Source organism: Rhinopithecus bieti, unplaced genomic scaffold (assembly GCF_001698545.2).
Source record: "Rhinopithecus bieti isolate Rb0 unplaced genomic scaffold, ASM169854v2 scaffold_5273, whole genome shotgun sequence".
NCBI classification, from domain to species: Eukaryota; Metazoa; Chordata; class Mammalia; order Primates; family Cercopithecidae; genus Rhinopithecus; species Rhinopithecus bieti.
Window position 1 is genome coordinate 885,247 of NW_016805057.1, and position 11,946 is coordinate 897,192.

General features: G+C 41.1%; 1 protein-coding gene across 1 annotated transcript in view; it reads right to left on the bottom strand.

The window, feature by feature from the left end:
- Nucleotides 1–10,544, bottom strand: part of COG3 (component of oligomeric golgi complex 3) — a 74,969-nt gene extending 64,425 nt beyond the window's left edge. The window contains exon 1 of the mRNA XM_017870974.1: nucleotides 9,689–10,544. Coding sequence (XP_017726463.1) covers nucleotides 9,689–9,862 — 174 coding nt within the window. The 5' untranslated portion in view covers nucleotides 9,863–10,544. The remainder of the gene's footprint in view (nucleotides 1–9,688) is intronic.
- Between the last annotated feature and the right edge of the window lie 1,402 nt (nucleotides 10,545–11,946).

An 11,946-nucleotide genomic window follows, 5' to 3' on the forward strand; every position in this document is an offset into this window, starting at 1 on the left:
GCCCTGTCTAAAAAAATAAATAAATAAATCACACCCAATAATTAATTAGAAATAAACATTACCTCCTCCTACCATTTCCACCTACCCACTGGCACATCTCACCACACTTTCCTGCTGACAAATTTTGAAATTACAACTGAATAAGAAGAATTTTAGAGTTTCCCATCAGTTTCAGAAGAGGCCCACTGACAAGGTCTCACTTTGACAATGTTAGATCTACAGTACTTTCTAGTTCTCCACTACCAAAGAAAGGCCAGGTGTTTATTTATAGTCATACAGACAAACTGTTTTTAGACCAAAACAAAGGGAAAACAGATGCTGGGGAAACTAAAAGGGCCTAATTGTTTAGGTTCAATTCCAGTTTTCAGCCCTCAGCTCTTAGTTTATGACATTTAAGGTCCACTGATATAAGACATGATCCAAGGTCTTAGGAAGTTGCTGCCCTGTCTACTTTCTAAATACAGAAGTTTCATCTGAAGATGGCATTTTCTCTTCAAAGCTAAAATAAGCTAGGTACAAAATGCACCACTAATTTAGAAACACTGTCCTTTAAAAATAGGGTTGTGTATGGGTTCAAATAGGGCTATACTTATGGTACAGTAAAGTACATTACAATGCAGCCTAGTTAGAATCCTGCTTCTGTTCATTTACAAGCTGTGTGACACTGGGCAAATTACTTGATGTTTCTAATCCTCAATTTCTTCTCTTAGCTGACACAGGTACAGTATCTGTATCATAAGGCTACTATAAAAAGTAAAAAAGAAAACAAAGATGTGGGAAAATCAGCTTGTTGGAATGCCGGGAAGCTGCAGACAAAGTGTTCAGGAAGGTCCTTGATCTGTCTTCTCCCCACAAATGAGCCTGGCTCAAGAGTCAGGAGGGTCCTGGGTGTAAGCTAATAGGCCTCATTAAGGACATCACTTGCTCATGGAAACTCTTTCTGAATGGCAACACAATCCCTGAGTATAAAAGGACTGTGGCCCAGCAAGAATTAAGTTTCTCAAATCCAGTAAGAATTTATCCTGAGTCTGAAGTGTCATCAGCAACTGTGTGCTGCCACTAGGGGTTCTGGAGGAGAGAGGAAGCTGTGCTGGGATAAGCAGCATCTACACCTGCTCTGCAGAAACCTTCCAACGAGCAACATGAGCTGTCTCCTTGGGGAGCCACCCAAGGCTCAAGGTAACCCACCTGAAGCAATGCCGCATGTAAAGCACTTAGCACAGACCCGACACATAGTAAGCAATACATTTGAGTACTGATATTATATTATTATTATTATTCCTATCTACTAGCAGCAACAGTAAGTTTATAAATCTAACTAACTTCTTGTAAAGCTGTCTTTACAAAATTATATTCTATTAGCAGTAAAATTTAGTTCTATATGAATAGATCATGAAAAATTCAATAGCAGCACTGTTTACATAGTATCTAACGGGTGCTGGGGTGATCAGGCTCAGATTTGGAAAATATACCAGAAAACACATGAAAGTTAGGCTAGGATGAAGAAAGCTGAAAGAAATGTTGATTGCACCCTCACAATAACAAAAACTCAAATAATCCACAAGATTATAACTAGTCTTGAATCCATCAGTGTTGCAGAGTAACCAAGCAGATAAAAATCTGGGCAGCGACAGGCACCTCCAGGAAGAGACAGGCTGCAAGCACTGGCTCACATGTGACAAATCATGGGGAAAAGAGATGGCAAACATTACAAGAGAAAACAGGCTGGGTGCAGTAGCTCAAGCCTGTAATCCCAGCACTTTGAGAGGCTGAGGTGGGCAGATCATGAGGTCAGAAGATCAAGACCATCCTGGTTAACATGGTGAAACCCCCATCTCTACTAAAAATACAAAAAATTAGCTGGGCATGGTGGCGGGCACCTGTAGTCCCAGCTACTCGGGAGGCTGAGGCAGGAGAATGGCGTGAACCCGGGAGGCGGAGCTTGCAGTGAGCTGAGATCACACCATTGCACTGCAGCCCGAGCGACAGAGCTAGACTCCGTCTTGAAAAAAATAAAAAGAGAGAGAGAGAAAACAGCTCAGTCAAAAGACAAAGCAATCAACAGAGCCGGCCTCAGATGAGCAAGAGACTAGAACTAACAGACAAGGAATCTAAAATAACTGTAATTAACATGTTAAAGGCTCTGCTGTAACACACAGATAAGCAGTATGAACAGATATAAAATTTCAACAGAAAACTGAAAACTGTGTCAAAAGGAAATGTGACAAATAAAAATAATGGTAACAAAGATGAAGAATACCTGCAATGGGCTCATCAGTACACACAACAACACAGTTAAGGGAAAAAAAATCAGTGAACTTGAAGTTAGGTCAATAAAAATCACCCAAAATGGATCATACAGAGAAAACAGACCGGAAAAATAAAAACTGAACATAGCATCCAAGAATTGTGTGATGGTATCAAATTATATGATTATGTGTAAATGGGATCCCAAAAGAAGGAGAACAAGAGAGAACAGGGTGGAAGAAATATTTGAAGAAATAACTGTTGGGAATTCTACAAAAATAATGAAAGATATAAAACTACAGCTCTACAAAATTCGGAGAATCCCAAGTAGAATACACACATACACACAGGCAAACCCCTCTATGCACATCATATTCAAACTCTTAGAAACTAAAGATAAAAGCTTGAAGACAGCCAGAGGGAAAAAGGCATACTCTACACAGTGAAATAAAGGTAAAAATTACAGCAGACTTCTCATCAAAACACAAGCCAGAAGACAACAGACTGATATCTCTAAAATGTCAAAAGAAAAACACTCAAGTCAGAATTCTACACCTATAGAGAATTATCTGTTTAAAATGAAGGAGAAATAAGTACTGTTTAAAACAAACAGAAGCGCCAGGCGCGGTGGCTCACGCCTGTAATCCCAGCACTTTGGGAGGCCAAGGCAGGTGGATCACCTGAGGTCAGGAGTCCAGGACCAGCCTAGCTAACATGGCGAAACCCTGTCTCTACTAAAAATACAAAAATTAGCCAGGTGTAGTGGCGGGTGCCTGTAATCCCAGCTACTTGGGAGGCTGAGGCAGGAAAGTCGCTTGAACCCGGGAGGCAGAGGTTGCAGTGAGCTGAGATCGTGCCATTGCACTCCAGCCTGGACTGTAAGAGCGAAACTCTGTCTCAAAAAAAAAAAAAAAAAAAAAAGCTGAGAGAATTCATTACCAGCAGACCTATACTACAAGAAATGTTAAAGGATATTCTTCAGGCAGATGGAATATAATGCTAGATGAAACACATATCTACCCAAAAAACTGAAGTGCTCCAGAGATGATTAAAATGAAGGTACACATGACAGTTTTTCTTTTTTTAATCAGTCAGCAAGAAATGTCAAAAGCAAAAGTAGTAACAATGTACTGTGGGTTTATAACATATGTAAAATTAAAATGCCTAAAACAATATCGCAAAACAGGGAAAGGAAGAAATGGAAGCATACTCTTTGGGGTGTTTTTTTGAGACAGGTTCTTGTTCTGCCACCCAGGCTGAAGTGCCGTGGTGCAATCACAGCTCACTGCAGCCTTGATTTCTGGGGCTCAAGCCATCCTCCTGCCTCAGCCTCCCAAGTAGCTGCAGCTGCAGGCAAGCACCACCACACCCAGCTAACTTTTTGATTTTCTTCTTTTTTTTTTTTTTGTAGAGATGAGCTCTCACTATGTTACCCAGGCTACTCCTGAACTCCTGAGCTCAAGCGATCCTCCTGTCTCAGTCCTCCAAAGCGTTGGGATTACAGGCGTGAGCCACCGTGCCCAGCCAAAGAATCCTGCTGTAAGGTTGTTATACTATATACATGAAGTGGTATAATAGTTAGACGTAGGCTGTGACTAATTAAGGTAGTACAGACGCTCCTCAACCTCTGATGGGGTTGTGCCCAATAGACCCATCGGAAGTTGAAAATATCCTAAGTCAAAAGCATGTGGCTCACTGGGAGCTGTGGCTCACTGCCATGCCCAGCACCACAGGTACACTTTCTACTGAATACATGTAGCTTTCACATAAAGCCAAAAGTCATAAGCTGAACCATCATAAGTCAGGGACCATCTGTATATTGTAAATCCTAAGACAACCACCAAAAAAACTGAAAATACACAAAGGACCTGGCAAACTTCAGTCCCAATATCACCTAGACCCATATCCATCTGTAATTCAATTTCTTTTGAGAAAAACGATTATAAATCTATCCGAAAGAATGTAGATCAATGTCAAAATCCCGGTTGTGACACCAGATACTATAGTTGTGCAAAATGTTACCATTGTGGGAAACTGGGGAAAGTGTACAGATCTCTCAGTATTATTTCTTATAACTGCAAGTGCATCTACATTATTTCACCTTTTTAATAAGTAGTGTAATAATCATATTCTCCCATCAGAGTTCATGAGGCCTTACACTGCATAATTCTAATACTACCTCACAATATATAACAAATCCCAGATAAAAAGTATAATTCCTTTTGTTCCAGAATCATGTATAATACATAGAGCTGTCCTTTTAAGTGTATTTATTTGAATAGGTAATAAATCTCAAGGCACAAAACTCAAGGGAGTCAGTGAAAAGTCTCCTTCCCCTTGTACTCATTCTCCAGCCATCTAGTTTCCTCCTCAGGGGCAGGCTATCAATGTTACTAGTTTCTTAAGTATCTTTTCTAACATGGTCTATGCATATACAAAGAAAGTATACCTTTCTTAAACCCAAATAACAGTATACACACCTAGCCTTTTTCACTTAATATGCAACATTTTAAAATGTCTCTTCAACAGAGTATAAGGAAAAGACAGAATTTACTCTTACATTGTCATGACTTGTCATTAAACTATAAAGGGTGCTTATTTTAAAAGTCTCAAGAATACAGAATGATATTTCAGTGAAAAGCAAGTCTCCCTTCTTCCCTCTCCCCTGCTCGTCCAATTCTTCTTCTTTAAGCCAGTACCAATGTTTATATTTTGAGAAGTTTTTCTAAGGAGTCTGAGGGTAAAATGAAGAACTATAAAAGTAGAAGGCACTAAAGAAATACTTTTGAATTTTTGATCAATCTTTTATGAAAATTATTCAAAATATATGAATATAATTGTTTTTAATCCAAATCATCAGAAGACTTAAAATGAAAAGTAACGTTCTCCACCACCCTCACTTTTCACCAGTTTAACCATTTTTAGTATTCTTTTATGTTAACTCTACAACTCTTAAACAAAAAAAGATTTACTGCTTTGTGTTTGAATTCATCAATTTTAGGTCCTATCTATACACTCTTACTTCACCATGTAAGATAAAGAAATTAGTGCCTCTATATCTCTTCCCTGTTTACTCTCAAATTCTGTCACCTGTACTATCTCTTTTTTAGATTATCAAATTTTATAATATTTGCACCTGGTTCTGTGGTTAAGTCTTTAGAATGGTTTTCAAAAGGAACACTACCTGCTTCCTGCCTTCTATAAATATGTCCAACTTTCAGGTTCACTGATACCATCAATGTGTGGTGTGCCACACATTTATTACTGTCATTTCAAAGGGATCTAGGGGTGTCATACACGTGTGCTCAGTCTGTTATCTTGAGCCAAAAAAGTTTTTTCTAATTAACTTTAGAAAATAAATAATTTGAAAACTGTACTTGAGAAACTACTACAGATATTCCAGACATATTCTGTAACCTAGATGCGAGTAAATATAGTCTAAATTTATAAAAGAGTATTCTATTTGATTACTCCAAGTACAAATACTACTTTTCAATCACAAGAACTTGAAAAACTAGAGGCAAAAAGAGGCTCCTTGTTTCCTGGTTCTAATACAAAACCATCTTCTCTCAAACCAAGCAAGAGAAGCCATAATGCAAACAATTCAAAGAAATCATTTTTTAAAGTAGCAAAACAAGTTGCTTTTTAATAGCATATGAGGAAATGCCCCCATTAAATAGACTAGGCAGCTGTCTTCCTTTCTCAAAACACCTGGTATAGAATAACAAGTCAAAAAGGGGTGTGGTGGTATCACACACTTTCCTGTCCTGACCTCTCATTCACTTGTAAGGAGGAGGAGACTGAATGCCTCCTGCTTACCAGCACTGTCCTGGCTTCCAGATGGAGCAGACAGATACCACTAGAGAGAGAACACAGTTCTAGATTGCTGGTGGGCCAGTGCTGCAGAGCTACTGTATAGTTCATGCAAATGGAGACACTACCATTAAATAGTAACTACAATAAATTCTCAAGTTTTGCCTGACCAGCTGAGCAGGTCCATGAAATAACAAGTAACATACCTCTCTCTCCCAAGCTTTACTTCTTGCAGAGCTCTGGGTTGGAGAAAACCACTTTTATAATCAATCTGATCAATTAACTCCCTAAACGAAACCTGATGTTATGTTCTCCGTTTGGAGCAAATTACTGAAGAGGTATAGGTGGAGTCTCAGAACCTTCCTCAAGGCACCTAACCTCTCCTTTTCTTACCTTTGGTCCGAATGACACCTATACCACCTCAGCATCACAGGATTCTAATCTATTCTTTTTAGATGTGAATGATTTGAAAGAAAGCACAAGAGTAATACTAGCAAGTAACTTGCCATGTGCACCTTACATAGGTGATTTCACATAATTCTCACAACTCCCTATGAGATAAGTACTCACCATGAGTTAAGTCCCCATTTTATAAAGAAGAAAATTAAGGCTTAGAAAAGATAAACATCACATCTAAGGTCACACAGCCTACAAGAAAACAACAGCTGTAACAGTAAATTATAGGTAAATGTTGGGGTAAATTATTTTAGCATTTTATCAAGAATTACTAAATTCAACAGAAATAGGCCCCTCACTACTAATGTTTGCCTTGACTACAAAAGTCTACCTAATATTCGATTGTAAATTATTTTCTCTAATGCCAAAAAAAGGGTATAATTCCTTTTTAAGACTAGTTCTCTTTCATAAAAGAGAAGCTATTCTCTAAAGAAGTTAACATCTTTATGATATGTACTTAGGGTTAGTTGGCCTCTTGCTATTCTACTAGCCTGCTCAGTTCCAGTTGTTCTGGAAGTAATTTATCTCGTGACAATTGTGAAACACTACAGAAAATCCTTGAGTTACACTGATTGGACAAAATGAAAACTGTGGCACTCTCTTTTGGTGCCAATGTTAAAAGAGTAGTAATAGGGCTAAAAAAATTAATTCCAAAGTCTTCCCAACAGACATATAAACACTTTAGAAAAGGAAAATGAGGGCTGTAAAGCTGAAGAGCAATGAGAACTGCCTTCTCAAAGATTCCAGGATGTGTGCATAACCAGCTCGGCTATTGCCTTCTTTTTTGGGGGGACAGAATCTTGCCTGTCACCCAGGCTGGAGTGCAGTGGTGCAATCTCGGCTTAGAGCAATCTCCACCTCCCAGGTTCAAGTGATTCCCGTGCCTCAGTCTCCCCAGTACCTGGGATTACAGGCATGCACCACCACACCCAGCCAATTTTTGTATTTTTAGTAGAGATGGTGTTTTGCCATGTTGGCCAGGCTGCTCTTGAACTCCTGACCTCAAGTGATTCGCCCGCCCTGGCCCTCCAAAGTGCTGAAATTACAGGCGTGGGCCACCGCATCTGGCCTCAGCTATTGCATTCTCACAGGAATCCAATACTGAGCTGCACATACCAGAAGACCCTCACTGAATTCTTGAACTCCTTAAGCTCATCCCCTACCCATGACCTTACACTGTTCTTTCTTCCAGCTGCAACGTTATTTCTTAAGTCTTTATAAGGCTAGCTTCAGGTATTCCATCATCAGTTCTCATCTCAGATTGTCACTTCCTTGGAAAGGCCTTCCCTCTTTCTCTAAAAGGGCACACCTCATCCCTTTCTGTCACACCATCCTATTTGATTTTCCTTATATTATGGACCACCGTCTGAACATACCTTCTTTGTTCTTTTTTTCCATAATAATGATCCCCACAATTATGTCAGCTCTATGAGGTTAAGGATCTCGTCTTTCCTATTTATCTTTCTATCTCCGATACCTAACTCAGAGTAGGGACATAACATATGTTAAAGACTGCATGTGGCCAATGGTAAATATGAAAGAATGGGGTGAAAATGAAAGATTCCATTTAGTTCATTCCAAACGTTCTCCTTCATGCTCAATGAGAATAAGAAATAATAGTTTATGACCCATGGCAATGAAAACAAATTTTTTTGGAGAATATGCATCTCCCCCATCACACCGCCACTGCTATTAAGTCCAAGCATCCTGCTGCAGTAAGGAGCCAAATCAATTATAAACAGACTGGAAAATTTACAGAGCAAACAACTTTTATTATCCAGCATATAAAAGAGTTTGATAGCCAAGCCAAAGAAATTTCCGCCTGTTCCTTCGTTTATTTCAGATCCACTTCCGGTACCACATCCTAGAGGTGGAAACAGAAACCCAAGAAAGAACGCCTATTTGATGGCAGAGCATACAACACTGAATGTGAAGAGAACGTTTAAATCCAACCTCTAAAGTTGGAGGACAGAAAAAGCTGAAGACTCTAAACTCAATCTGCATTTGGACACAATTCCAAATCGTATAAAAAGAATGCTTCAGGCCTGGCACGGTGGCTCACGACTGTAATCCCAGCATTTTGGGAGGCCGAGGAGGGCAGATCACTTGAGGTCAGGAGTTCGAGAACAGCCTGGACAACAGGGCGAATCTCCATCTCTACTAAAAATACAAAAAATTAGCCGGGCGTGGTGGCAAGTACCTGTGATCAGCTACTCGGGAGGCTGAGACAGGAGAATCGCTTGAACCCAGGAGGTGGAGGTTGCAGTGAGCCGAGGTCGCGCCCCTGCACTCCAGCCTGGGCGACAGAGCGAGAGAAAAGAATGCTTCCAACATCAAAATTAACTATCACCACTGCTTATATAAAATAATCCTCCTAAACCTGGCCCTCAAAACTGGAAAAAGTTTGTCAAACGTGACAATTCATGTTACTTCCTGCTATTACAACTAATTGAATTGAATCACACAAGAAGCAGTAGTGCATAATATCCTAATGGTAAGTGGATCAAACATGATGACCCTAAAACCAAAAACCAGCACTGCTTAATAATGTACTGAGCCAGCTTTCAAATAAAATTCATTTTTATTGCTTTGCAATAGGTGAAATAAATCTGATCACCCATAACCTGCACTAGATTGAGAGCTCATAGTTCAATGTGCGATAAATGAAACTGTCACTCAGGACCAAGTTTTGGTCTCCCCAAGACCCCCATGGACAAAGCAACCTAGGTGATTCATTAAGGCGGTAAATGAGCACTCGTTGGAGACTGTCCTGCAGCACAGCACCTCGGGTTGGCTGCCTCTCCTTCTGGGATAGAGTGGGCAGCAAGATTACGCCTCGGCTGACAGGATGCCTTGTCTGGGGCAAGAAGCTCGCTGCAAGGCTCAGGGTCAACCGTTCCATGCTGCTGGGGGAGGACTGGATTCCGGCGAGCACCAGCCGCAGAACGTGCCCCCACAGTCGTCCCCGGGCAGGATTAGAGTCGGGGTCGCAGGCAGCGCGAAGCCTGACAGCCTGGGAGGTGAGAGGCCCCTCCCACCGGATCCGCCACCATGGCCAGTGAGGAGTGGAGACATATCCTGGGGAGAGGTTGGTGAGGTCGGGGTCCTGCCGGGGCGCCCGAGGAGAATCCCAGCCCCGTCGCCCCAGCCCAGTTCCTGCCCATCACCTCACCTCGGCTGGCACCGGCAGGTTCTCTGCCGCCGCCTTCAGCTCCAACACCGAGTCCGTCTGCCTGTCGGTCAGCGGCGCCGTCGTGTCCGGTCTCCGATCCCAGAGAGCCAGCTTCTCTCTAGCGTCCCGCTCCGCCGCCGCCTCGGGCAGAAGCAACAGCGCCGCCTCCGCCATCGCCGCCGCCCCCGCGGCCTTCAGCAGCAGCGGGATGGAGGGGACCCAGACAGCGAGACCCAGGCCACTTCCGGGAGAACCGGAGCGTCCAGCACTGCATCGGCGGCGGGGCGGGCCGGAATGCCCTGACCCCGGAAACGGTTCGGCAGTGTAGGGGGCGGGACCGAGGCCAGTACAGACGTGGCTTTAAATGGATACGACTATTTCCGGTTTAAACGTAGAAGGTGGAGACGACAGGACCCAATGGAAACAGAAATGCCCCTACCGGAAGTATCTTCCTCAACATCAATAACTTTATTGTTATGTGTTGTACAGATTATGGACGACTGAGCTAAATCACCCTGCCGGCAGGATACTTGGATTTACACCTCTCTGGGCACAGCTGGGTAGTCTGGGTGGAGTGTGTGGAGTGTATAATTTCCATGTTGGCATGTTGACAATTTCTCCCTCTTGGATCAAAACCAAAAGCATAAACTTCTCCAACATCCAGTAATTCCCCTACTAGAAAACTAATTTATGGAAACACATAAAAAATTCAAAGATGTGTGTATCTCAAACATCATTAATGGCATCAAATAACTGAAGACAACCTGAATGTCCAACACTGAAGAACTGGATCAATAATTTGTGGTACAGGCCAGGCGCGGGGGCTCAGGCCTGTAATCTCAGGACTTTGGGAGGCTGAGGTGGGCGGATTACCTGAGGTCAGGAGTTCGAGACCAACCTGGCCAACGTGGTCGAACCCCGTCTCTGCTAAAAGCACAAAAATTATCCAGGCATGGTGGCACATGCCTGTAATCAACCTGAGAGGCTGAGGCAGGAGAATCTCCTAAACCCGGGAGGTGGAGGTTGCAGTGAGCCAAGGGCTTGCCACTGCATTCTGGCCTGGGCATCAAAGACTCTGTCTCAAAATATATAATAATAATAATTTGTGGTACAGACATGTAATTCTATTCTACCATTTAAATCATATTGTAGATTTGAGCAACAAAATAAATAATGATAGTATTCGATCATAATTTACAGAATAAAATACCCATAAGTCCATACTGCTATAAATAAACAATTGAATAAATAAATGGTGGAGAAGAGACAATCTTCTTTCTTACAGAAGAATTCCAGGCAGTAAATGTAGAATGAGTGAGATAAATAAAAAAATCATCATTAGGACACCACAGTAATAATTGTAGCAGGCAAGATCGAAGGATGAATGCTAAAATGATTGGGTGAAAGTTAAAGGAGAAACAAATTTGCATAATCCCAAAGAATCTCCCTGAGATATCTATTAATAACAAGAGGGAATAGTAACTTCACCTATTAATAACAAGAGGGAATAGTAACTTCACAGTGGAGAAACTTGACAGACACTACCTTAACCAACTGCTCAAAGTCAATATCATGAAACTCCTGACAATATGGGTTGAAGACAGGATACAACTTCTGTGGTATTCTTGTCAAAAACGCAAAATGTCATTCTAATCATGAAAAAAGATCAAACAAACTCACATTGAAGAGCTTCCTACAAAACAACTGACCAGTATTCTTCAAAAGTGTCAATGTGTCATAAAAGACAAAGGAAAGACTAAGGAACCATTGCATTTTGGAGGAGGCTAGGAAGACAAGACATCTCAATGCAATGGGAGATCCTGAACTGGATCTTAGGACAGAAGAAGGACATTTGTGGGGAAAATTATAGAATAAAACATAGAAAGTCACATAAGGTCTGTACCTAGGTCACAGTTTTGTACCAATGTTCATTGCCTGGTTTTGATTATTGTACATGGTTAGGTAAGATGATAACATTAGGAGAAGCTGGGTGAAGAACTGCTCTTGCAAGTTTTATTAAGTCTAAAATTATCTCAAAACAGTGTTTAAAATTTCATGTTATAGAAAATATGTATTTGTTTGGAGAAAATCGTTCTAATATAAGTGAAGCAAATGAAGCAGTATATAATCCTGTTGGCCAGAAGGAACATTTCCAAAACACTGACAGATGGTTGAAATTACTGATAATTTTCTTTTCTTTCTTTCTTCCTTTTCTTTTCTTTTTTTTTTTTTTGTAATGAGTTTTGCATTTTAGAATG